The sequence below is a fragment of the Triturus cristatus genome, chromosome 3_2 (assembly GCF_964204655.1).
Source record: "Triturus cristatus chromosome 3_2, aTriCri1.1, whole genome shotgun sequence".
Lineage (NCBI taxonomy): Eukaryota > Metazoa > Chordata > Amphibia > Caudata > Salamandridae > Triturus > Triturus cristatus.
In genome coordinates, this window is record NC_140584.1 from 1,025,124,092 (window position 1) to 1,025,151,480 (window position 27,389).

Consider the following 27,389-nt stretch of genomic DNA (forward strand, 5'->3'; position numbering starts at 1 on the left):
AGGTTCATGGAACAGGACTCGTTACAACATGTTCAATTTCTTGCTCAACCACCCAAGATACTGAGTAGACAAGTTGTTCTGTGTTAATCCACCCTCAGTCCACTGTCTCCTGATACCACTGATCCTCCAGGCATTATTTTGTTGGCTGCATATTCATTGGGAACTAGTAAAATACATGAAGCCATGGTGCAAAAAAGGGATGATTTTTGTCTGACATATGGATCTATTATTGCTTTTAGAGAAACTATCTACAAATGTATAGATTCGCTTTTTTCTCAGAAGGAGGTACTTTTGCTTGCAGCTTGCCTGTTGTGGCTTCCAAGTACTATATTCTTTGCACTGGGTGTAGAATTGATTTTAATGTGTTGATCAGAAGACCCAGGTCACAGAGAAGAGCCTTTATAGCCTGCATAAAGTTTTGAGTTTTGACATTTACTAGCCTACCGTCCATGTGTGGATATACAATTCAGGCCGAACTGTTAAAGAGCGTGTTCTTCTTGAGTGTGCAGAAATTTCTCGTGTGTCTTGGAGATGGAGATGTGTAACTCTTCCGATAGGTCTAGCTGATAGAAATGTAAAAATATTCATCTTGCAGGTCTATTGATGCCATCCAACTTCTTTGCTGAACATGAGAAAATATTTTATGAATAGCCAACATGCAGAGTTTCTCCATTTCAACACATTTATTGACATGTTTTTTGATACAGGATGGGACTAACTCAAGACTTTGACTTTTTTTCTGAACTGGGAAATATCAGGAGTTAATTCTCTTGTTCTTCTCAAACTTCGGGAATTTCTCAATAGCTCTTTTGCTAAGAAGAATTTTCTCCTCTTTAGTGAGGTGCTACAAGTGTAGCTGTTTAAGCCCCTTCAGTGGAATGGAAGGTGGGGAAGAACAAAAACTAATTCTGAAACCAGATTTCGTAATATTTCGGGGGCCACACTTGCCCAGAGATATTCTATTACTTATTGATTCAGAGAGAATACCCTTGGCAGAGAACTAGGATTTCATTTAAGTAACATTTCTGTATTTCTCCTCTATTGCACAAATGCCTTAAAAAATTAATATCATTCAAGAAATGCACTATTAAGGAGCCAGTACCAAAACAGTTTGTGACATTTAGAAATGTAGTCTTGGATCATGAGAGAGATTAAATCTAAGTGCTGTAAAATTAGCAGTATAACCTTCATATAACTTTTAAAACAGCAGCGATCTATCTTCGGCACTTGATTAACAGTTATCAAACAGAAACGACAAATTGATTACAATTACAGTCCTGAGTTGAGATGTGTTTGATATCAGAACAATTCCAGCTGATACTAATAAATCTATGTCAAACTTGGTGCTGCTGCTCCAATTCTCTGGATATTTTAATTTCACCTGGGTATCTACATATCAAAATACATATATGTCATGCGTATGTTCCTTAAATGTAGGGAGATGGTGAGCAAAGCAGAAGTTACTCACCTGTCGCATACTACCCTTTTGCCATGAAGTAAACTGACATGAAACTGTTTTGGATTATACTAACACTCTCTCAAAATGGCAAATATTTCATTATATTGTGCAGTGTATTGTTTCAGAGTTAAAACGTCTGCTAACATCTTCCCTTCTTCCCTTCCAATGACCAAGAATGCAGAGGTGACCAAGCAAGTGACAATAGCAAAGCAAGCCCAAGGGGATGTGGAGCGGGCGAAGAAGGAGCTGGAAGACTCGTACCAACGAGTGAATGAACACACGCAGAGGAAGGTTGGCTAAAGAGAAACAATGTATTCAAATGTGGGGAGGTATTGAAAGAGCAGCGCACACAGTGAAGTTAAACATACATGTGGGCAATCCTCTAATTCCAGAAAATCAAATAATCTCTGAACAAGGCCTGCATGAGGGGTTGGCAAGTAAACCTTGAGGGAGGGAGAGATCTGTATGAGCCACGCTATTACTAAAGCTGTACTTTTCCACACAGGCCCAGGAGCAGATTGAGGAGATGGAGACTATGCAGAGAGAGATTATGTCTACTAAGCAAGAGCTTCAGGTTCTAAGGATTGGTCTGGAGACTTCACAACAGGTAGGAACCGCCTCCCCATTCCGTAAGTGTGATGTTACTGCAGAATTTCCTCTAGTTTCTAAAAAAAGTTCATTTTTTACAAACCAATCTTGCAGTAGCATTGGAAGAGATGTCCTCACAGACCAGTTATTTTGTAGGGTATTAAAAATTTTAGATCCTGCGAAAATGCCACCTACCACATACCTTCTTTCAAAGATAGGCATTCCTCCATACAATAAAAAAGTTATGTTGTAGAGAGAAAATCCGCTGTTAACCATAGACCCAAATCTTGATAGGCACTATAGACATGACAGTCACTTTGTTTGAGTGGTCACAGGGGCCTCTCCTTTCTATAGACTCTGCTTCCTCCATTAAACAGTGCCCACCATCTGGCTTTCACCCAGAGCCCGATATTATGTCCATTGCTGTAGTTATGAGGCCAACTATTGCCGTGGATAGGATACCAACCATTCAATTGACTTACAGTGCCTATTGTCTACAGTAGACCAGTGATCTTACTTCCTCTGTAGATGCAAGATCTGCTTTGAACACAAGATCCGCCATTCTCGTTAGACTTTTTGGCCATATGGTAGTGAAGTCCAGTATCTGCCAGAAGCACAAGATGCACCATCATTCACAGATTCAATGATCACTATCTACATAAACACAAGGTCCGCTCTCACGTACAAATATATGAGGGTCAACCACCTGTCATAGACATGAGTGCACAATAGACACAACGTCAACCATGTGCCATAAACACAGTGTTTAATCATTATCTGGACACAATATCAAACATCTGACAAATACAGATTTTTAGTCCGCATTATTCTAAAGATATCAGTGGATTTCCATGTTCCATAGATTAACTTCCCTGTTTTAGATGACACTTGATCTGCAGGTTGCTGTTAATGTTTGGACACATGTTCCAGTGTCTACCATAAAATAAATTCTCACAAGTTCAACCATCCACCATAGACACAAGATTCATCAACCCAAATGGAAATTATGTCCATCTTCCACTAACAACACAAGGACCATTATCCACCAGAAACACCAGAGTGATGGTTCACCTTAGAAACAAGGTCTATCCTCTTTAGTAGGCTATAGCTTCTCCTACCGCTATAGGCACAGGCTCAACCAAACTAAGAAGCTTCACAATTTGGTGTAGACAGGCGTACCTTCATTCACCATAATTATGCATGTCATTTTCTGCCCTAAATACAGAATCTGCTGCATTCATTCTTTACACAGTACCCCATCCTCCTTAGAATGAGGTTCCCCATCTGCCTTGGACTCGCACTCCATCAAGGATACCATCTTCTTATTTGGATTATATGGCAGAGCCATGTCTTATCTAATGGATTGTTTATCAGCATTTTGTTTCTCTGATGGATTACAAACTTGTAAATGATGTGCGTTTTGAAACTGGTTTACGTTTTCATCTTATGCTGCATATATGAGTTAAATAAGTTATAGACCCAGGTCAGTCTAAAAGCCCCAAAATCATATTGGTTTCCCATTCAGATTTAATGATTGGATAGCTCCACATGTCCAGCACCACATATGGCCAACCACCGATACTGCAACACCCTTCTGTAGATGTTACATTACATTTTTTAAAATAGTTAAACATATCAATAAATACAATGTCATATTATAAAAATTCATATATATTATTTAATTATAAAATATTCTAATACATAACATTAATATTTATTAAATTATAACAAGATTAATTTAAATTAGTTCTGTAAGTATTAATGCATAATAGAATTTTTTTCTTTTCTTTTGGTGGGAATGTATTTTTAATTTATACTTTAGAAAAATACGTTTAATTTAATTTATTCCTATTAAGATTTATCTAAATATTAAGTTAATTGTGATGTAGTGTATTATATTTGTTGTGCATTTCAAATAAACACTTTAAATGAATTTATATTATTTTTTAATATAGAATATTTTTAATATTTATTTTTGAGTTAAATTATCTTTTTTAATTTTTCATATACCTTACCAACTCCGAAGTCTTCCTATGGTAAAGCATAGTGAAATTGAATGTCCTTCATATCTTTCTGATTTTAACCAAGAGGAAGACACTTCAAGCTGACTGTTACTTTAGAGACTGATTTCCAGAAGGAAGCAATTCTCACATTCAGTGATCCCGTCCCTAAACCTATCCTTATCCTGTGGGAAGCTCACCATCGGGTCCTTTTAGTAAGAAGGCAATGAGAAAACACAGGCCACCCCTAGGCTTTCTATCTTTATTCTAGTCCACAAGAGAACTTAAGCATGAAGGGCTTGAGAGACAAAACCTGACTGAACACTTTTCCTAGCCTTCCTCTTGTTAATGAGTACAAACAGCTTGGCTCATTGTGGGGAAATTGCCTCCCTCGGTTTGGATATGAGTACCTTCACTGACACCACCAACTGTGTATATAATCTGATTGTCTGTAGAATGGAAGTGATTTGGTATAATTTCTTCCTGCTGAGACTTGTCCTTTGTAATTGTAACTTATTAATGGCAAAATGAATGCAGCTTATCAAAACTCAGTACCAGGTTGAATGGTCCGTTTGCTCCGGATTGACATTTCGGCATCACCCTCAGTGAAGGGAGTCCAGATTATCTAAGGGCATTTAGAAAAAACAGTTTTGCAAGCCCTTGTAATGGGATCATTTTGTTGAAACTAATACAGATGATGTCTTTTGACCAATTCCATAATAGCATAACTTGTGTCAGATTCATCGAGTTATCTACCCCAGCCCAACCCTTCTCTTTGCAAATTGAGATTTTTATTTCTATGCAACCTTTCTAACAGCCTCCATAAGGAGCATCAGCAACTGCAAGCCCGCAAGGTTTTGCACATCTACTGCAACCCTACCTGCTGGACCCACCGGCCTAGCGCTCCTCTAATGTGATGCTCTTTGATTGCCGGACACAATAGGATGGAAGATTTTCTTCATGATAGGAAGCAGATCACATAGTATGGTGTATCATTTTGTTAGTTTTCTCCACCTACAGCTTTTATTCTTCAGACTTCTTCCTGTCTTTTCCATCCCTCCTCGATGAAGCAAGATTCTCATCAGGAACACGAAAGAACCACTTCTGAAAGGTTTTATTCAGAAGAAGGCATCGAAGGAGACTGAAAAATGCTAGTACTGCATTTTGTGTGAATTTTGGCATTGACAAATGAGGATTACATGATCCACTTTTTTGCAGCTCAGCTGTCTGTGGTGGACAACACATTTGCCGATCTTATAAGCAGAATGCATCAGGAAACTCATGAATGGGAAATCAATGCCAACATCTTCAAAGAGTACTTCCAACAATAGGGAACGTCAACTGTTGTTTGCCAGGCCCCAGACTCAAAATGCAAAACCTTTGCCTTCAGGTATCCATATCTGCAGTCCCTAGGTAATGCACTGTAGATCACTTGGTCGTAGATATTTGCATACGCTTTTTTGCCAGACCCACTCATTCCTTTTGTGGTGTGGAAAATGCCTCTGCATCGGAGACACTGATATCAATTGTCCCTACATGAGGACACACTGCTATTAACTATGTCCGTTCGCGTACACAAAAAGTTCCCACTGCGCATGGACCGACCAAGGGTGGTGAGCTACAAAACCGCTGACAAGTCTTGACTGTTTTCAAAGCCAAAGGCTCCTGCAGCGCTGGCTCAAGTTCGAAGTCACTGTCAACGTCGAGAACACCCTCGACGACCTGCTCCAAATACTCTGAACACCCAATCCTCCTAAGGCTGTAGAGGGAGTTTGATATAAAGCAGAAGTGCCTCTTTATTCATATTCTTATTGGGAAGAATTCGGAAAAGCCATCTCGCTGAACCCAATAGACAACTCTTGCAACAACTACAATGTTGACCCCCCCCCCCCAGATGACAAATGTCATGGCCATTTTCCTGTGAGGGCATTTCTCCCAGACAATACCACATCCTATCACAAGGTTATCCAGTGGACAGCTATCTTTCACAAGGTGAACATGCATGTCCTCCATGTGGAAAACGACTTCCTCATTGGGATGTCCAAATTGGAATAGATTCACTTTCTACCCATGCTAAAGGACGTACTAAAGCCCTGAAGACATTCAGCGAACCTGTTAAGGACAAGATAGTAGTAACACTGAGGGTGGAAAAGAAGTTTAAGCCTCCCCCAGTGGCCCTGTGTATACACATCAGGGGTCATGTCCCACCCGATTACCTGGTCGTGCACACCGCCTGCAAGTGAGCTTCTGCCCAATCCACAGGCGATGCCCCGCCTCTCAATAAGGAGAGCAAGAATGAGCTGTAGATATGATAATTGAGTAAGCACACTCCTGGGAGAGGAGGGTGTCACTCGTGGCACTCAAAAAGAGAATCAAGGTTCTCCTTGTCCATGGGTTTTGTTCCAAGAAATGAAACGGTAATCCAGGGTCAATTGAGTTTATTCATAACATTCATCAAAGGATGTAGAATTATCATCATTCGTGTCAAATCAACTCATTAATCAAATGTCCATGTCTGTTTCCTTTTTTCTGTAGATATGATACCCACTTTCACATAGCTAACTATGCCAGACTCTTCTCATGCTATGATAGAGCCCAGTGGGAAGAAATGAAGAATTCAGGAAATTGGGGGAGAAAACAAGTGTCCGAGGGCAAGACCATCTTCAGTGCTACCATCCGACGAGTCCTTGTTGCCTCAGCAAATACATGATTACACTTGATACTACTGATTGCCAGGGAAAGGCGGTTAACACAAGCCTTGTGCCTCACTGCCAAACGGGAATGGGTGCAACAGAATTGACTGGAGATCTACTAGCCTCTCTCATGGATATGTGCTTTGATGACTTGCATCTTTTTGGTGAAAAAGCTTATTCTGCCTTGTAGTGTTTTAAGAACAGTGGAACCACAGCACTCTAACAGGGTCTCTTGGCCCCTGCAAAGCAGTTAAGGAAATTTAGAGTCTACTCCAGGGGGTTGGCATATAGACAGCGGCAGTCACTTCAACCATTACAGCAGTCACCCCAGTCCTTCTGAGGCTGGGGACGTGGGTATGACAGGCAATGCGCAGGCCAGCGGGGTTACCAGTTGGGTCCACAAAGGGAATACTGGTACTGGTTCTCAGTGACAAAACCACCCCAATGTGGTATTGTAACAAGCAGGGCAGGGTGGGGTCCTTGGTCTTTTGCCAAGAGGCCGTCTGCCCTCGGCATTGGTTGGAGCATCAGGACATTTCCCTGACTACGAACTACCTGGCGGGATCCTTGAATTCCAGAGCAGACGATTTAAGCCGGCAGCATCTGGCTATCACAAATCGCAGCTACATCATGAGGTTGCGCAGGGCATCCTTCAACAATGGGGAGAACCCTGGCTAGATTTTTTCCCCACCATCAGGAACACGCAGTGTCAACGTTTTGTGCTTTGGAGTTTCCTTGAGAACGCTCTATAGAAGATGCACTCTGGGTGGAATGGAACATGGGATACCTGTACACCTTCCTGCCTCTGCCTTTCCTTCCCCAAGTTTTGAAAAATATCAGAAACAACTGGGTCCAAGTCATCCTAGTGGCTCTAGATTGAGCCAGGAGGTTGTGGTACCCAGATCTTCTGGACATGAGCATTTGTCCTCCAATCAGGCTTGCACTGTGAGAGGATCTTCTGCTGCAGCAGCAGGGCAGATTCCTGCACCTGAACCTGTTCTGTCTGCACCTCCATAGTGGAGAATGAGCGACAGCAGTTGACTTCGTTTGATCTGCTGTCTGAAGTGGGGAATATCATCCTCGCCACAAGAGTCTCGTCCACAAAGCCAACTTATGCAAGGTGCTGGGACAAGTTTGCAGCCCGGTGTGGTATTCGTAAGATTGACCCTTTATAAGCCAAACTGTTGTATGTTCTTTTCTTTCTTGTTTCTTTGGTCCACCAAGGGCTTGCCGTGACCACTATTGAAGGTTATGTATCGTCCTTGTTATGTTTTCCGGACCGACTGTCCTTATTTAAATCACCTGTTGTGATGAGGTTCATTAAAGGTTTGGCAAATGTTCCCTCCCAAATATTCTGTGATGCCACTATGAGACCTTAACTTGGCTTTAATGTTTCTCATATGCACGCCCTTCGAGTCGATGCATAATAGCTTGCTGCATCTCTTGACTTTACAGGTTATCTTCCTGATTGTGATTACTTCAGCTCATAGCATAAGTGAGCTTCAGACACCATTGGTACAACTGCACTGCACCCCTTGAAATAGAAGGAAAGGATTCACCGGCTGGAACCCAGGACGCCTTTAGGCTTTTATATTAATTGTACCCAAAACACCTTGTGGACAATGATCTTTTTTGTGGGGTTCTGCGGTGCAAAGAAAGAAAAGGCTGTGCAGAAGAGAACCCTGTTAAGGTGGATAGTCCTTTGCATTAAGATCTGCTACGCATTGGTCAAGAAGCAGCCGCTGGAAGGTCTGAGTGCCCATTCCACCAGGGCTAAGGCTCCTACTACTGGTTTGGCCCCTGTCTTTGGCCCCTGTAGTGCCTGTCTTTGACATCTGCCAAGCTCGGTATTTGAGGGCTCGGAAAGAGAAAGCAAGAAACTGACATCTGCGCTTAGTGGTGGCTTTTGTATGCTTCTCTACTCCGTCACTTCAGAGACAGTATGGAGCCAGCCTAGAGCTACATAGCACCACCTAGTGCCACACAGGAGCATTGCAGGAAAGTTTCCAGATGCAGACTGGCACCTAGGGAGTATTATAAGGTGAGGAATCTGCAGTTAGTCAAGAGGATTCTTGAAGGTTAGTGACTTGTTCTTCGAGCTAACAACCGCAAAATAAATATTACATTTAAAAAATACATAATAGGTAGCTTGTCTAGAATGGTCCTAAAATGCCATCTCTGGGTTCTTATGACATTTACAAGCCGCTCTGCCTTCAGCGTGGTGGGTTATGATGTCACCAGAACGCCTTGATAGCAGTATTGCACAATTACCCTTTATGTATCCTCTATATATTAATTAGCGAGTAGGTTACTTCATGTGCCAGTTGTGCTTCTTTCATGGAGCCAGTTGCTCTGGAGCAGCTCTTGTTTCCTCTAGTGACTGCAAAACATTACGGATCTATTCTCTGCCCGGAAGCTATTTCATAGTATGTAGACTCTTTGGCGCGAATAACATGCATTCGAAAATTTGTTAGCTAAAGTAAGCAACTTATTCTTCTAACTGCATACACTTGACTAGGCACTTCATTGTGTCTCAGTTGTACATTATACGTGGCTGTCTTCTCTGTGGCATTCTCTCTTTCTCATTGTACATGAATTGCCTTTGCCTTCTTTCCGTGATTGTTTTTGTGTGATTAGGCCATCAGAACGAGTCACGATTGACCAGCCAGTTTACAATAAAACTCTATTCTTCCCACCCCATGATTATCTTAGTCTTTTCTGGTTACTCTTCACTACAGACCGGTACCGACCAGAGCTCCAGGATCGCATCTTTGGAGCAGGAGCGGAGTGGCCTAGAGGCAGCAGTGGCCCAGCATGAGCAGCAGGTGATGTCCCTACAAACGGAGCTCACACAGCTGAGTGAGCGATTAGCCAGTCAGAAGGAGGCCAGCGATGCATCTCTACAGGCAGTGCAAGCAGAGCTCACTGAAAAGGTACTCACCCTCACAGGGCCCTTTTGATTTATTTTTTCTGTGTAGATCATTTTCTAGTTAATACCAGCTTTCGATGGTGAAGTGTCTCTTGAAAACGAGCAGGTTTGATACATACCATTGGCAGATTTAGTACATACCATAAGCTGTGAGGGTGCAGCTAATGTGCAGTGTTACTAACATGCTGATACCAGCACATATTTATAGTTAAAAAAATCTCTACAGCATAGAAAGCCATCTTAGAATATTGTACGCAGTGTGTTTTAATGTGTTGTACAAACTGAACGATGAAAAGGTCTGCTCCAATTTATTTCACTGCATGTGACCACTGCTATTTTCATTGGAATGTTTCTTATTGAAGTGTACTCAATATATGAGAATTTGGGGCCATATGTACAAAACTTCTTTTGAGGTCGCAAACGGCCCGATTGACAGAATCTGGCTGTTTGCGACCGCAAAAAAGGTTTTTCAAATGTACAAAAACCAAACTAAAATTCAGTAACACTTTACCGCATCGCAATTTGGGTTTGTGAATTGGTATCTGGTAGGGGCGTGTTTAGGACATCACTTCCTAATACCGATTTGTAGTGGTATGTGAATGTTTTGCAACCAAATTGTGGGAGCAAAGCATTTATGTTCGAGGCATGTGGGCTGCTGAATTCATATCTGTGCATAGATCGCCGCCTAGTGTTGGGTCCGGATGTTTGCACATTGTTGTCCTGGAAGAGTCTTCGAAGTATCCTGAGATAGGTGACTCCTCCCCTGGACTACAGTGCGCATGGGCATCCTCAGATTGTTTTTTTCCGCCATTGGGTTCGGATGTGCTTATCTTGACTCAAGTTAGGAAAATCTAGTTTCAGGCCAAAAGGCCTTTAGTTCTCGACGGTACTGTTCCCGATCGGTATCGACAGTTTACAGGCTAGTTTAGCGACTTTAACAACTTTTCGGATCCATTAAATCCGACCATCGACCTAACTTCGACGATGGAATCGAGGACCCCATTCAAGCGGTGTCCTGTTTGCCACGCCAAATACCCCCATATCGACGTCCACCCGGTGTGTAACAAATGCCTCTCACCGGATCATGACAAATCGAAATGCATGGCCTGTGCCCGATTCCGATCCAAGAAGACTCTACGGAATCGACGAGCCGCGCGACTGGAAGCGCAGCAAGCGGCACCGGCCCCGACCAACATCTTCAGCACCAAGGACGAAGATGTCGAAAGCGTGGAAAATACACCCTCCAGCCCCACTTCCGAACACGGTTCCCGATCGGAAGATGTCAATGAAGAGCTTTTTCACAGGGAAGAAGCCGACGATGAGGTAGGAGACTACGACGAGGCCTTAGGGGCCGAAGAAGGTAGCTCCGGTGAGGAGCAAGGCCTACCCGTCCAAATGGAGGATATCCCAGTGAGTCAGTCGACGGCTCCGGTCGAGGGATCGCCTTCGGGCCTTACCCAAGACCAATCCCGCAGTTCCTCGGCCCCGCCCTCTGGCCCGGCCACGGACGTTCAACGAGAGCCATTGTTACCTAAAAAGACTGGTTTCCCTACCACGAAACCGAAACCAATCATCGCACCGGTTCAACAGAAACCGAAAGTGAAACTGACACTGGTCGGCTCGAGGACCACCACACCTTCGACGCCAGCCAAACCCGTCGGCTCCGACCGCACCAAAAGGGACTTCGGTGCCGAACTCGCTGCAGCCGATGTCGGCGCCGACCCAAGAAGAAAATCCATCGGTACCGTCAAAGCGCCAAGGCCCCCGGCACCGAAGCAATCGGCACCAGCCATCAAGGTGAAAATGGCCACTGCATCGCTATCCACCTCAAAGGCACCTACTAAGGTACATTCATCGACGCCGTCGACGGCTACTACCCCTCCCCGGCTCGATGACCCAATGACTTCGAAGAAGTCCACACCTGCCTCGACGGAACCTCTCGGCGCCAAAGAACCGTCGGCGTTCCAGGTGCAACAAGTGGCAGCTTCCTTGCAACGCATCAGGGAAAAGGCAGCCCTCCAGACCTCGTCGGGCTCCGAACCGAAACGGGCACAGAAGGCACCTTCGGCACCGGCCAACATCACCTTTGGTTTGCCGCCATCCACGGCGCCGAAGATGTTCGAAATCAGAACCCGCGTTACCCAGACAAGGTCCCCATCTACCGAACACTCGACTACTGGGACATCGCTGTCCCACTTCATCGACGCTGACACCGGCAGGCTTATGCTCCGAAAGCGGAAGATCACTTCAGGGCACGCTTTGGACTCTTATAGGATCCCGCTAAAACAAAAAATGCCGGCGGAATCGGAACCAGTTCTTTATGAACGCATCCACACCTCTTACACAGATCCATCATTCTCTCCAACGCACTCCGACACGGATGCAGTGGAGGACTACATGGGTGACGACGCCACATACCCCGAAGACATGGACCCTGAGGGCCAGCAAGACCCTGATCAGGTCTGGGATGACCCCATAGAGCCAGGTGCCGCTCTGGATACACAGGACACACAACTTTATGGCGCAAAAACGTCCCCCACAGAGGACACTGCTGCATTCAACGCCCTCATTGAACGGGCCGCAGCCAATCATGGGGTGCAACTCCACTCAGACACTATCGAGGATGATTTCTTGGTGGACACTTTCGCATCCTCCGAGAGGACTGTAAAAACTCTGCCCATGTTAAAAGGTGTCCTCAAGCCAGCAAAGGACATTTTCAAAGAGACCACCAGGGCACGGGTAATAAACCCCAGGATCGAGAAAAAATACAAACCCGCACCTGGGGACCCCACGTACATTAGGAGCCAATTGCCTCTCGACTCCATTGTGGTTGCCAATGCTCGCAAACGGGCACACTCGCAGACAACTGGTGATGCTCCTCCCCCGGACAAAGAGTCCAAGGTTCTAGAGACCTCCGGCAAACGGATTGCAGCCCAGGCAGCAAATATATGGCGCATCGCCAATACACAGGCCCTTCCTAGCTCGCTACGACCGCTCACACTATGACACGTTAGAGTCGCTACTCCAACACCTGCCAGACGAGTACAAAGAGGCAGCGGAGCTCCTCATCAGGGAGGGACAACTGCTCACAAACGCATCCATCAAGTGTGCACTAGATGCTGCAGACACTGCTGCAAGGGCAATAAACACCAGCGTCATGCTACGACGACACGCCTGGTTACGAATCTCCGGATTCAAACCTGAGGTCCAAAATAACATCCTCAATCAACCGGTCAACCCCGACTACTTATTTGGACCGGAGGTTGACGCCACCTTAGAAAAGATAAAAAAAGACACGGACACTGCGAAGTCAATGGGGGCTCTGCAAACTCAGACATTTCGTAGTGACTCCTTTCGTCGCCCCGGAAATAGAGGTGCAGGTAGAGGACAGGGGGCACAGCAAACCTACAATAAAGGGGGCACACAGAGTTCCTACGATAAAAACACCCGAGGTGGATATCGTGGCTCCAGCACCAAGGGCAGAGGACGTGGTTACGGCAATACCAGGTCCTCCCCTAAGAACAAACAGTGACGCCCTCTCCCTTCCCCCCGACCACATAACACCTGTCGGGGGGAGACTCCAGCAGTTCCTGTCCACGTGGAATTCCATCACCACAGACAGGTGGGTCAAAGATGTTATCCAACACGGTTACTGTCTCGAATTAACCTCCACTCCACCCACCATACCGCCAAGGCACCGTCCTATGTCCTCAGAGCATTTAGCGTTATTACAGCAGGAAGCGCTAAGTATGCTGCAAAAAGGCGCAATAGAGGTCGTGCCCGTACACCAGCAGGGAACAGGGGTGTACTCTCTGTACTTCTTAATACCAAAAAAGGACGGGTCACTCAGACCTATCCTAGACCTGAGACCCCTCAACCAATACATTCTCTCAGAGCATTTTCACATGTTCACCCTGCAGCAGGTTCTCCCGCTCCTCAGACAGGGAGATTTCCTAGCCACGCTAGACCTCAAAGATGCGTATTTCCACATACCCATACACCCATCACACAGAAAATATCTCCGGTTCACCATTCAGGGTCAGCACTATCAATTCAAAGTCCTCCCCTTCGGAGTGACAACAGCACCCAGAGTTTTTACAAAGTGCCTAGCTACCGTGGCTGCACATCTACGGAGGCAACACGTTCACGTCTACCCTTACCTGGACGACTGGCTTGTTCAAGCAAAGTCAGCCCAGCAATGTGCCAGCCACATGACCCGCACCATTCAGCTTCTTCACAGTCTGGGATTCTCACTAAATTACCCAAAATCACATCTCCAACCCGCACACGTACAACAGTACCTAGGTGCGACCATAGACACTCTGGCAGCCACAGCTCAGCCAAATTTAGTGAGGATCAACAGCATGCAAATGCTGATTTCCAAGTTCAAACCCCAACACTCCCTTCCTGCGCGAGTGTTCATGCAGTTGATAGGCATGATGGCCTCCTGCATTTTCATAGTCCCACACGCGAGACTACATATGCGCCCGCTTCAGGAGTGCTTAGCACGTCAATGGAATCAGGCTCACGGGCAATTAAAAGACCTAGTGTTGGTGAGCGGTCGGGCATACAACTCTCTGCATTGGTGGAATCCACAAAACCTTTGCAAGGGCCGACCGTTCCAAGAGCCTGTTCCACAAATAATACTGACAGCGGATGCGTCTCTCCAGGGATGGGGAGCTCATGTACTCAATTACACAGTGCAGGGACTATGGACAACACAACAAAAGAAGATGCACATCAACCTTCTGGAACTGTTGGCAATCTTCCTAGCCATGAAGGCGTTCAAAGTACATCTGTGCAACAAGGTCGTGTTGATCCGGACGGACAACATGACTGCCATGTACTACATACAGAAACAGGGAGGAACACACTCTCCACAGTTGTCTCATCTGGCTCAGAGCATGTGGAAGTGGGCCATTCAGAGGAACATATTCCTCATGGCGGAACACCTCCCCGGCAAGGACAACCAGATGGCGGATCTGCTCAGCAGACACAGCCACCAGATGCACGAGTGGGAGTTACACCCATCAGTACTCCAACCGTACTTCCAGCAGTGGGGTCATCCAGAGATAGACCTATTCGCGACAAGCGAAAACGCAAAATGCCAAAGCTTTGCCGCCAGGTTCCCACATCCACAGTCGCAGGGCAATGCGATATGGATGAACTGGTCCGGCAGATTTGCGTACGCTTTTCCCCCAGCGCCATTGATACCGCTGGTGGCACGCAAACTGCGACAGCACTCAATGACACTCATCCTGGTTGCTCCAACATGGGCACGCCAGCCATGGTACACAACCTTTCTGGAACTTTCCGTGGTGCCGCATCAAAGGCTGCGGATCAAACCCGCGCTTTTGACGCAGAACCATGGAGAAATTCAGCACCCAGATCCGCAACAGCTGAACCTGGCAATCTGGCTCCTGAAGTCCTAGAGTTTGGCTACCTAAACCTGCCACCTGACTGTATGGAGATCATTAAAGAGGCCAGGAGACCCACTACCAGAGCTTGCTATGCGGCTAAATGGAAGAGGTTTGTCATTTATTGCAACAACAATGACATTAACCCGCTAGACGCATCCATTCAAAATATAATCTGTTACCTCTTACACCTATACCGATGCAATCTGGCATACACCTCAATACGTATCCATTTGACCGCAATAGCAGCCTATCTCCAGAACAGGCAGCACCTCTCTTTATTCAGAGTGCCTGCCATCAAAGCTTTCTTGGAGGGACTTAAACGAGTAATTCCCCCAAGACACCCACCAGCACCGGTGTGGAACCTCAACTTGGTCCTCACCCGACTGATGGGTCCACCCTTCGAACTTCTCCACTCATGTGAGATTCAATTCCTCACCTGGAAAGTAGCTTTCCTAGTGGCAATCACTTCGTTAAGAAGAGTTAGTGAACTCCAGGCACTAACCATTCAAGAGCCATTCATACAGGTTCACGCAAACCGGGTCGTACTACGTACCAACCCCAAATTCATGCCTAAAGTAATATCGCAGTTCCACATGAATCAAACTATTGAACTGCCTGTCTTCTTTCAAAATCCACAGAATGTAGCAGAGAGAATGCTCCATACACTAGATGTAAAGAGAGCCCTCATGTACTATATAGACAGAACTAAGGTCTTCAGGAAGACAAAACAACTTTTCGTTGCCTTTTCTCCACAGCACAAGGGCAACGCCATTTCCAAAGCAGGTATAGCCAGATGGATCGTTAAATGTATTCAAATTTGCTATCAAAAGGCTAAACGCACATTAACGATTCCCCCACGAGCCCACTCAACACGTAAGTTAGGGGCATCCATGGCTTTCCTGGGAAACATTCCTTTACAGGAAATATGTAGAGCAGCCACATGGTCCACTATACATACATTTACCAAACACTACTGTGTAGATGTACACTCAAAACAACAGGCAGCTGTAGGACAGGCTGGTCTCAAAACTCTTTTTCAGACCACTGCAGCTGGCACTGGTAGCCGCCGCTAATAGGAGGTACTGCTATGTATTCTATGCACAGATATGAATTCAGCAGCCCACATGCCTCGAACTGAATATGCTACTTACCAGTATGCATCTGTTCTTGGCATGTAGGGCTGCTGACATTCATATCGCCCACCCTCCTCCCCGGCGCCTGTAGCAGCTGCAGCTCTCAGAATTACTGTAGGGCATGGTCATCACTTTCTGTATCTACTCCATCACTGCCACAATGGCGAAAAACAATCTGAGGATGGAGAGGATGCCCATGCGCACTGTAGTCCAGGGGAGGAGTCACCTACCTCAGGATACTTCGAAGACTCTTCCAGGACAACAACGTGCAAACATCCGAACCCAACACTAGGCGGCGATCTATGCACAGATATGAATGTCAGCAGCCCTACATGCCAAGAACAGATGCATACTGGTAAGTAGCATATTCAGTTTGAGGCATGTGTGCTGTAGATACACATGCTTTGCATAGGCCCGCCACCTAATGTTGGGCTCTGATGATTAATAGTTGTTTTTGTTCTAAGACGTTTTCTTCGAGTCACGAGGCTGTGTGACTCCTCCTCTTGGGAATACTGTGCATGGTCTTTGATGCCATCTTCAGATTGTTTTTTCCGCTGACAGGTTCGGATGTAGTATCTTGAGCTCCAGTTCGAGACTCCTTTGGGTCGTTTATTCCCTATCGACGGTATTGTCTCGATTGGTCTACTTTGTGTGTCATACAGCCTTTCTGAAGCAAGTCTTCGGCTCACTTCCTTGGCCGACGGGCAGCGCCTGGCCGGCAAAAACGTCTCCATTTCCACACTCACAGAGAATGACGTGCTAATGGAACGCACTCCGTTGGTTTCTATCTGAAGTGCCACTCGAAATACCCTCACACCAACCAACGTTCCAAGATGTTTGTAACTTATGCCTCTTGCCAGTGCATCGAAGACACCTGTGAGGCTTGTAAATCCTTTCGGTCTGAAAAGACCGTTTGAAATCGATGTGCAAGATGACAGAAAATGCAGCATAATCAAGCGGACAATGTCCCAGATAACTTCAGTCGACAAGAATAGGAAGAATAAGCTTCAGAGGCACAATAGGAATCACTCTTCATCCATGATGCCGAGTCCCAATCCGAAGATGACTCTACCATTCTGCAGTCAGCACAGTAGCAAAGGACAGTGAGCACCTCTGCCCCTAATCCTTAGCCCAAACAATTGGTTTCCACCGAAAAACCTGCTCATGCCCCAACATTGCACATAAGCCACAGTGCGCAGAAAAATTGACTCCCAAGCCCCGCACTCCGGCTCGGTTCCGAATGTTCGGCCTACAGCATGGGGCCTCTACCTCCTCGATTTCGTAGGCCAGAACCAAACATTCTTTTGTCGAAATCGAAGCTCCCACCACCGAAACGTTTCTTTTTCGGTCCGAAGCCTCCTCCAAAGCCAATTCTCAAGAAATGTCATCAAAAGCTCGATCCAAAACAAACAACCCTGCAAATTCAGCCTGGAACTAAGAAAATAATGATACAACCTCGAAAACAACAAACCTTTAAGAAGCAGTTGAGTTTTGAAGAGGTATTTGACATTCCTGTTCAACTTGTAAAGAAGAAATGGAAGGATGCTGCAACTATTCTATTGCACATTCCTATTTCCACTTCACCACTACCACAAACACCTCCTTCACCACATTTATCTGAGGCAAGTAACATATCCCCTCAGTCTACAGTAGAGTAGGATCAGGATATCCCAGATGATACACAACCAGGGGATCATTGGGAGATTTATGATATTGAGCCTCAAGCAGACACTGATCCTGACTTGTATTCCACTTTCCCATCACCACCTGATGATGCCTCTGCTTTTCAGGACCTAATAGCATGTACCTAATAGCATGTGCAGCAACATTCTATCAAGTTCCTTTATATAAAGATTCGATAGAGGAGGTTTTTCTATTCAAGACATTGTCAACTGCACAGAGAAGGGCACAATACTTACCATTACTCAAAGGTATGACACGTCATTCAGGCGAAATTTCTAAATATCCAGTCAAAACAAGGATAATTACTCCACGCATTGACAAACAGTACAAGGCAGCACCATCAGACCCCATTTTTAGGTCTCGCAAGCAGCGCAGCTTCTCTGGCGAGACATTTAGTTAGTGGATTTTCAACGTGCTACCCAGGCTTTTGCTGGCCCAAGCTTGAGTGCACGTTCGTGTGCACGCGCGCAGCCGCCTTTCCTTTGTTGTCATGGGTAATTAAGCGCCTCTCTCCGGGCACCCTTTCATGTCATCGCTCGTTACCTCTTCTGCCCTCCCCCGCCCTTGGCTGAGCTTCACTCTTTATATTTCTATCACTTCATGTAGCGCAGTCTTCGCCTATCTCTGCCTGCCTGCTCTTACTTTCCTCCCACCGCCCGCTCAATCTCTATCTGAGCCTCTGCCTGTCTCTACTTTTCTCTAGGCTTGTCTTTTTATCGCACTGTTCATGCTTCCGCGTACTTTTGTATCATTTTCTCTCAGCCTCCTACTATCTATCTCTTCTTACTAACTCTCTTTCTCTCTCTCTGTGTCTCTCTTCCACTTTTTGCATTTCTCTCCATTTTCTGCATCGTAACATCTGTCTGTCTATTACTTTTGTATCTCTACCTGTAAAACTCTGTGGGGCCGATTCATAGAAGCATCCATGTTTACTGCCGAAAATATAAGGGTTTGAGAAATTGTTATTTTTTTAATGAACTTTTGTGAATTCCCAAAAATGGTCCCAAAATGTCACTTTTACATCAAAATGTGGTTTGACAGTATACTGTGTGACACCAGTGTCCGTATCCAGTTTCAACACCTAGTTTCACCCTGCTCTGCTTACCAGCCCACATCAGATATATCAGCAAACTATTCAGGGTGGTGAAAGTGGCACGAGGGATACAACAGAAGGAATTCTGGAAGGCATACAGGCAATGCAGGGGCAATAGTATCTTATTCAGGGCCATCCGCCCCCTAGTAGACAGGGGGAGGTGATTACAGAAGCAGATGGAGCTCTCTAGTCCAGTAATGAGCACCCCCATATTCAGGTTGTAATTAGATTCAGCAGTGTGTGCCACCGCACGTTCAGCTGTAGGCATCTTGGCGCTGAATAACAGATGCTTATTCAGCTACTTTAACCCTTGTGCAAAAAAGTGATGCATAATGATATGTTCTGAACCTTTGCACCAGCTTCAACAAATGTGCAAGCCCATCATTCAATAGAATGGCTTGCATTTTTCTGGGAGACTGCTATTGTGTGCATCTTTGCACATCTCACTTCGTGGGAATATGCCAAAGTCAGATATACTCTTTGGCCACTCTCATTCAGATGGTGCAGGGATAAAGGCCTGCTGGAGACAACAGGCCTCCTGTACTACAGAGGTCTGTAGCATCCAGAGGATTGCCCTTAAAGGAGTTCTGGAGGCAATATGGGCAACACGTGAAATACGCACCACCCTGATAATGGCAGACCGTTAGCATTTCTATCCCTTTTTTCGACCTTTAAGCTCCTTGAGACATCTCCTGTGCAATGTGTGTGGGGGGCAGATCTGAAGGGAGGCATCTCTAAAGACATCATGAACCATACAATATTGCAGAATGGCACTCACTTTTTTGGAAAATCTGAAAATAAATATGCCCTTGCTGAATGCTAAAATATTCACACCTGGGGAAGATATCACAAAAGGGAAGTGATCCCCGGTAGATGGGTAGCAAGTAGCGCACATGTTTGGGAAATCCAGAATCTAAGACTAAGAGTCAAAAACAGTATGTTTGCAATCTGTCTTCAATTCTTCTCAGGCATCAGACTGTACAGTGTGATGTAAAGTATGTCTCTACATACCACACTCTGAATAGCTGTCACTTCTTTATACCACCCAATACATTTCTTTCTCTGTCACACCTTTCTGTCCGATGTCTCATTCCTTTACCTAAACACTCCCTTTTTACCTGTCTATTTATACATGGCTACGTACCTACCACACTATTGCTCTACCTTTAAACTCTCTCTGTATGTTAAACCTCTCCTTCAATAAACCTCAGTGCCCCACAGCACTTATCGTTCATGACCTCAACTTGCCACCTCTCTCCGATCCTACCTCTAGATCTCTAGCTCTCGGTCAGCTCTCTGCCCCTCTCTTCTCCTCAAGTGCCCCTCTCTCTCTCTCTCTACTTTCTCTTGTTTCTGCATCTTGCTGCTCTGTTTGCATCTCACCCCCCTTCATTTCTCTTCCATTTACTTCACCTCCCTCTTAATTTCATCTCTTTATCTTACCCTTTCTATCATTTTTGCCATCTATACCTTAGCTTTCTCTACCTCTCGAAAGCCTCATTCTACCTCGCCATTCTCTCTTTCATTTCTCTCTCTGCCTCACAACTCACAGCCTCATCTCTCTCTTCCCCACCTCTCATACACTATCTAGCCTCCCAATTTACCTCACCTATTGGCCTTCTATGTCTCTCTTTTTATTGATGTCCTCTTTCCCTCGCCTTTCCCATTATTTTATTTCTTTCTCTCTACAATGCTCTCTCTACCTCTTCCACTCCATCTATCACTCCCTTTGCTTTCATCTCTCTTTCTATCTCCTTCACTGTTTCCGTTCACTCTCTCTGCTTCCAATGTCGGGCTCGTTAAATACATCTGTCTTACCTCTGTCTCTCTCTCCCTATTTCACCATTCTCTACTTCTCCCTCGCCCTTCCTCTGTATTAGCCTCATCTCTCTACCTCATCTGCACCTCTTTACTCTATACTTCTCATATATTTCTATTTTTCATCCCACTGGCTCTACCTGCCTCTCTGCCTCGCTACTTTGTTTACCTGACCTGCCATTCTGTGCTTCACCTTTCTATTTGTGCTATCTCATTATAACTCACCTCTCTTCCTATCTTATTTCTCTCTAGACCTTGCACCTCGGGTTGGCACCTTTCTTACCAGCCTACATTTAAAACTGCATGCCAGGCCTCTAAAAACAAGCATTGGCATAGCCAATAGGTCTCGCCTTTGGGACCTTATACGTTTTTAGCCATGCAACAGTTGATGTTATTGCACCAAGGATATTGTGATGTATAACTAAATACTTATAAGGTCCCAAAAGCGAGACCTATTGGCTATGCCAATGCTTGTTTTATTAAAGTGTCAACTGCCAGGAAAAGAGCAAACTCCCAAACAACTGGTGATGCACCACCTCTAGAAAAAGAATCTAAGCTCATATAACAATCAATCAATCAGGCGTTTGTTAGGCGCAACTACTCACCCGTAAGGGTCTCAAGGCGCTGGGGGGGAGGGTGGTTAGCAGGCTCCAGTCCATCAAGGGAGGGAGGGGGGGTCTGTCAAAGAGCCAGGTTTTGAGGTTTCTTGCGAAGATGGGGAGCGATGTTGTCTGTCTGAGGTGGAGCAGCAGGGCGAGCTAGGCTCGGGCCGCTAGAAGGAGAAGGAGCGACTTCCCGATCTGGTCTTTCTGGTGCGGGGGACCACAGCGTAGGAGAGCTGGGCAGATCGTAGGGTCCTCAGGGGTGCGTGGAATTTGAGACGGTTGTTCAGGTATGCTGGTCCGGTGTCGTGGAGGGCCTTGTGGGCGTGGGTGAGCATCTTGAATGTGACTCTAGCTTCGATGGGGAGCCAGTGGAGTGTGCGCAGGTGCTGGTAGATGTTCTGGATGTTTTGTAGCTTGCGGGTGAGGTTTTTGTTTATTCCGGCATAGAGTGCGTTGCCGTAGTCGAGTCTGCTGGTGACCAGGGCGTGAGTGACGGTCTTTCTTTGTTTGAGGGGAATTCATTTGAAGGTCTTGCGTAGAAGGCGGAGGGTGTGGAAGCAGGAGGACGAGACGGAGTTGATCTGGTGGTCCATTTTGAGCTCAGAGCCCAGGATGGTTCCCAGGTTGCGTGCGTGGTCCGTGGGGGTGGGCGGGCTTCCAAGGACGGGGGGCCACCAGGTGTCGTTTCATGCATCAGGGTTTGGGCCCATGATGAGTACTTCTGTTTTGTTGGTGTTTAGTTGTAGGCAGCTGTTTTTCATCCATTTGGCGATGGCTTCCATGCCTTCTCGAAAATTGTGTCTGGCGGTATTGGGTTCGTTGGATAGGGAGAGGATGTGTTGGGTATCTTCTGCGTATGACACAATGTTGAGTCCGTAGGTTCTGACGATGGGGGCGAGCAGAGCCATGTAGACGTTGAAGAGGGTAGGGCTGAGGGAGGACCCCTGAGGGACTCCACAGGTGGTAGGTGTAGGGTCGGAGGGGAAAGGGGGGAGTCTGACCTGCTGCGTTCTGCCGGAGAGGAAGGAGCAGATCCAGTTAAGGGCCTTGTCTTGGATCCCTGCGCCGTGGAGTCTGCGTATTAGTCTGCGTATTAGGGTGCGGTGAGAGACTGTGTCAAACGCCGCTGAGAGGTCGAGGAAGATGAGGGCTGCTGTTTCTCCTTTGTCCAGTAGGGTGCGGACGTCGTCTGTTGCAGCGAGGAGGGTGGTTTCCGTACTGTGGTTTTTTCTGAAGACGGATTGGGAGGAGTCGAGGATGTTGTGCTCTTCGATGAATGTGGAGATTTGGCTGTTGATGGCTATCTTGATGACTTTTGCTGGGAACGGGAGCAGGGAGATGGGTCTGTAGTTTTTGAGGTCGGTGGGGTCCACCGAGGGTTTCTTCAGGAGGGGACCTCGGCGTGTTTCCAATCGTCGGGGAACGTGACAGTTGCCAGGGAGCAGTTGATGGTGTGGCAGAGCATGGGTGCAATGGTGTCGGCGGCTCTGTTGAAAATGTGGTGGGGACAGGGGTCCGAGGGGGCCCGGAGTGGATTGACTGCATTGTCTTCAGTGTGTCTTCGGTGGTGAGGGCTGTCCAGTTGCTGATCGCTGGCTTCAGGGTGTCAGGGGTGGTTGGTGAGGGTTCAGTGTGTTGGTTGTCTTCGTCGAAGATGTCGTAAATGCTGTTGATATTGTGGTCGAAAAAGGTGCTGAGTTTGTCGCAGAGGTCTAGTGAGGGAGGGATGTCGGTGGACTCGCTGGTGGGTTGGGCGAACTCCTTGATGATGTTGAAGAGTTCTTTGCTGTTGTGTGCCTGAGTGGAGATTCTGTCTTCAATCGCTTTTTTCCTCGTTTTTCTGATGAGTTGGTGGTGGGCGTTGGTGGCGGCTCTGAAGTTGTTGTAGGCTTCTGTGGATTTGGTGTTCCTCCAGGCCTTTTCGAGGCGGCGGAAAGTGCGTCTGGACTCTGGAAGTTAGGTGGTAAACCATCTGGCTTTCTTGGCGTGGGTGTTGTTGTTTTTCTTGAGGGGGGCTATGGTGTTGGCGCTGTCGGAGATCCATCTGTGCAGGGTTCGGCCTGCGGTGTTGGGGTCGTCGTTTTCCGCGATGGTTGGGGTGGAGTTGCTGAGTGATGAGGTTAGCTGGTCATCGGTGATTCTGGTCCAGTTTCTTCGTGGGAGCAGGTGCAGGTGTCTGTGGATGGTGGGTGTTCTGAGGGTGAAGTGGACGCATCGATGGTCAGTACATGGAAGGTCCATGCCACTGATAAAAGAGTTGTAGCACAAGCAGCTAATCTTTGGCGTATACTCAATAGCCAAGCTTTATTAGCAAGTTATGACAGGGCCCACTGGGACTGCACAACATCAAATCCTTCTGCAAAAAAGAGATATCAACTAAATTATAAAAAGAATCAATAGAAATAGTTCCAATTTGAAGGAACAGGAGTATATCCGCTATACTCCCTTGTACCCAAAAAAGATGGCTCTCTATGATTCATTCTCGATCTCAGACCATTACATCATATCAGGACACTTCCATATGGTCACTCTCCAAGAGATCATTCCAATATTACAAAATGGAGACTTCATAGTGGTTTTAGATCTAAAGGATGCCTATTTCCACATACCAATTGATCCTGCACACAGGAAATACCTCAGATTTCTATTACAAGTAAAACATCATCCGTTCAAAGTTTTTCCCTTTGGAATTACCACAACACCAAGAGTCTGCACAAAGTGTCTAGCAGTAGTAGTAGCACATCTACACAGACAAAATATTCATGTTTACCCAGATCTGGACAACTGGTTAATCAAGCAATTAACTACATCCTTTGCAACCAAAACACTAAAAAAGCCCTAGATTTGCTGCATCAACTAGGATGTACCATCAATCTAAAAAAATCTCATCTACAGCCAGCCAAGACTCAGTCGTGCCTAGGGGCTGTACTGAACACACACTCATTATTAGCATACCCAAACAGGATACACAACACAGTAACATTAATTTAACAGATTCAAACAGGAAATCAACTTCCTGCAAAAACATTTCTCAGAATTCTAGGGATGATGGCATCCTGTATTCACAAAGTACCACATGCCATACTAAATATGAGACCTCTATAGCATTGTCGCTCTCAAAAGTGGACTCAATCACTGTGTCATCTTCTAGTGTTGGTAGACAGCCGTACAAATCACTCTTTGCAATGGTGCAATCCACAGAATTTATCCAAAGGACAGTTGTTTCAGGACCCAGTTTCCCAGATGTTACTCACAACAGATGCTTCCCCAACAGGTTGGGGTGCACATCTCCACAACCTCACTATTCAGGGAATATGGGATTCGAAATACAAGATTCTCCATATCAATCACCTAGAGCTGCAAGCTGTTCATCTAGCAATCAAAGCCGTCCTACCCTACCTGCAACACAAAGTTGTCCTAATTCGGACAGACAATATGACATCAATATATTTTTTACAAAAACAGGGGGTGGGGGGGTGCACGATCTCTGATTATCTCAAGTAGCAGAGAAAATATGGAGATTAGCAATACATCACCACATTCGTCTCCTACCAGCACATGTCCCAGGGACAAGCAATCAAACTGCGCACTTTCTAAACACAATGCAACAACTAGTCCACGAATGGGAGATTCACCCCATTGTTCTTCAACCATACTTTCACAAGTGGGGGTTATCAGAAATAGACCTTTTTGCAACAAAAGAAAACACACTTCGCAAAGAACGGTGATGGATCAAACCCAGATCTGTTGACTGGGTGTGAGTGTTTGATTGGTTCTGATGCTCCGTCCATCAACACCCCCTTTTGTACCACTTTGCTCGCCATAAGTTGGCAGGGTATGCTCAGACGTGAGTCCCTTGCTCACTTTGCCACTGGATTCAAGCAAGCCTGGCTGAAGACGGCTGAAATGCCAGAAACCGGTCCTAGGAAGCTTGTTTCCGGTCCAGGGAAGGAATGGCTTGGCAGTTCGGGCTGGACTGTTCCCATGAGGCACAGGTTCAGACTGATTTGCATATGGCCATGTCTGAACTAGGGTGGCAGAGTGGGCTAAAGAACGGTGATGGATCAAACCCAGATCTGTTGACTGGGTGTGAGTGTTTGATTGGTTCTGATGCTCCGTCCATCACCACCCCCTTTTGTACCACTTTGTTCGCCATAAGTTAGCAGGGTATGCTCAGACGTGAGTCCCTTGCTCACTTTGCCACTGGATTCAAGCAAGCCTGGCTGAAGACGGCTGAAATGCCAGAAACCGGTCCTAGGAAGCTTGTTTCCGGTCCAGGGAAGGCATGGCTTGGCAGTTCGGGCTGGGCTGTTCCCATGAGGCACAGGGTCAGACTGATTTGCATATGGCCATGTCTGAACTAGGGTGGCAGAGTGGGCTAAAGAACGGTGATGGATCAAACCCAGATCTGTTGACTGGGTGTGAGTGTTTGATTGGTGCTGATGCTCCGTCCATCACCACCCCCTTTTGTACCGATTAGCAATACATCACCACATTCGTCTCCTACCAGCACATGTCCCAGGGACAAGCAATCAAACTGCGCACTTTCTAAACACAATGCAACAACTAGTCCACGAATGGGAGATTCACCCCATTGTTCTTCAACCATACTTTCACAAGTGGGGGTTATCAGAAATAGACCTTTTTGCAACAAAAGAAAACACACTTTGCAAGCCGGTACCCACACCATCAGTCCAAAGGCAATGCTCTATGGATGAACTGGTCAGGGATATTTGCATACTCTTTTCCACCTCTCACACTACTTCCATTAGTGGTTAGGAAACTCAGACAGACATCTCTCACCTTGATACTAATAGCTCCAACATGGGCTCGACAACCATGGTTTTCAACACTGCTGGAACTGTCTTTAGTCCCACATGACAAGATTCACCTGAGCCCGGACTTTCTCACACAGCACCACAGAGCACGAAGACATCCCAATCACAAAGAAATGAATCTTGCAATTTGGTGACTGAAGTCTTAGGATTTGGATACTTAAATTTACCTCAAGAATGTTTGAACTTTCTTGAAGAGGCTCATAAATTAACAACAAGGCAATGTTATGCAGCAAAATGGAAACACTTTGTTATGTTCTGCCACAAATAAAACATTAACCTTCTTCAGGCAAAGGTACAAACATTTATTTTATATGTATTGCATTTACAACCTGCAGGATTAGCATATACTTCTATAAGATTACATCTTTCAGATATTGCAGCATATCTCCAAAATAGACAACAAATATCGGCGTTTAACATTCCTTTTATAAAAGAATAATTCCTCCTAGACTTTCACCTGCCCCAGCTTGGAACTTAAACATTGTCCTAACAAGAATAATGGGTCCTCCTTTTGAACATTACTTTCTTATCAATTGCAGTACCTTTCATGGAAACTTGCCTTTTTTATTGCTATTACTTCTCTTGTAAGAGTCGGTAAAATTCAAGCGTTAACTGTAGAAGAGCCTTTCATTATACTACAGGGACAATTGATTTACCTGTTTTTTTTCCCGCACCCAGACACAGTTGCAGAAAGGGTATTACACACTTTAGATGTCAAATGGGCATTGATGTGTATTACATCAACAGGACTAAATCATTAAAAAAAACTAAACAATTGTTTGTTGTCTTTGCACATCCTTGTTTAGGAAAGCCAATTTCAAAATCAGGCATTTTAAGATGGATAGTGAAATGCATCCAGACATGCTATGTAAATGCTAAATGACTTTGACCTGTTCCACCTAAAGCACACTCCACTAGAAAAATCGGAGCTTCTATGGCTTTCTTAGGGAACATTCCTATTGCTGACATTTTGAAAGCAGCAACATGGTCTACTCCATACATCTTCACAAAACATTATTGTGTGGATATATTTGTATGCCAGCAAGGCAATGTTGGTCAGGCAGTACTTAAAACTCTTTTTCAAACAACTGCAGCTCCCACGCGTTAACCACTGCCTAGGGAGAGGGACT

At 45.7% G+C, this 27,389-nt stretch overlaps 1 protein-coding gene across 1 annotated transcript in view; it reads left to right on the forward strand.

Moving 5' to 3' along the window:
• Positions 1-27,389, forward strand: part of HIP1 (huntingtin interacting protein 1) — a 352,795-nt gene that overhangs the window by 221,570 nt on the left and 103,836 nt on the right. Inside the window, exons 16-18 of the mRNA XM_085649657.1 lie at positions 1,634-1,750; positions 1,965-2,066; positions 9,479-9,673. Coding sequence (XP_085505783.1) covers positions 1,634-1,750; positions 1,965-2,066; positions 9,479-9,673 — 414 coding nt within the window. The remainder of the gene's footprint in view (positions 1-1,633; positions 1,751-1,964; positions 2,067-9,478; positions 9,674-27,389) is intronic.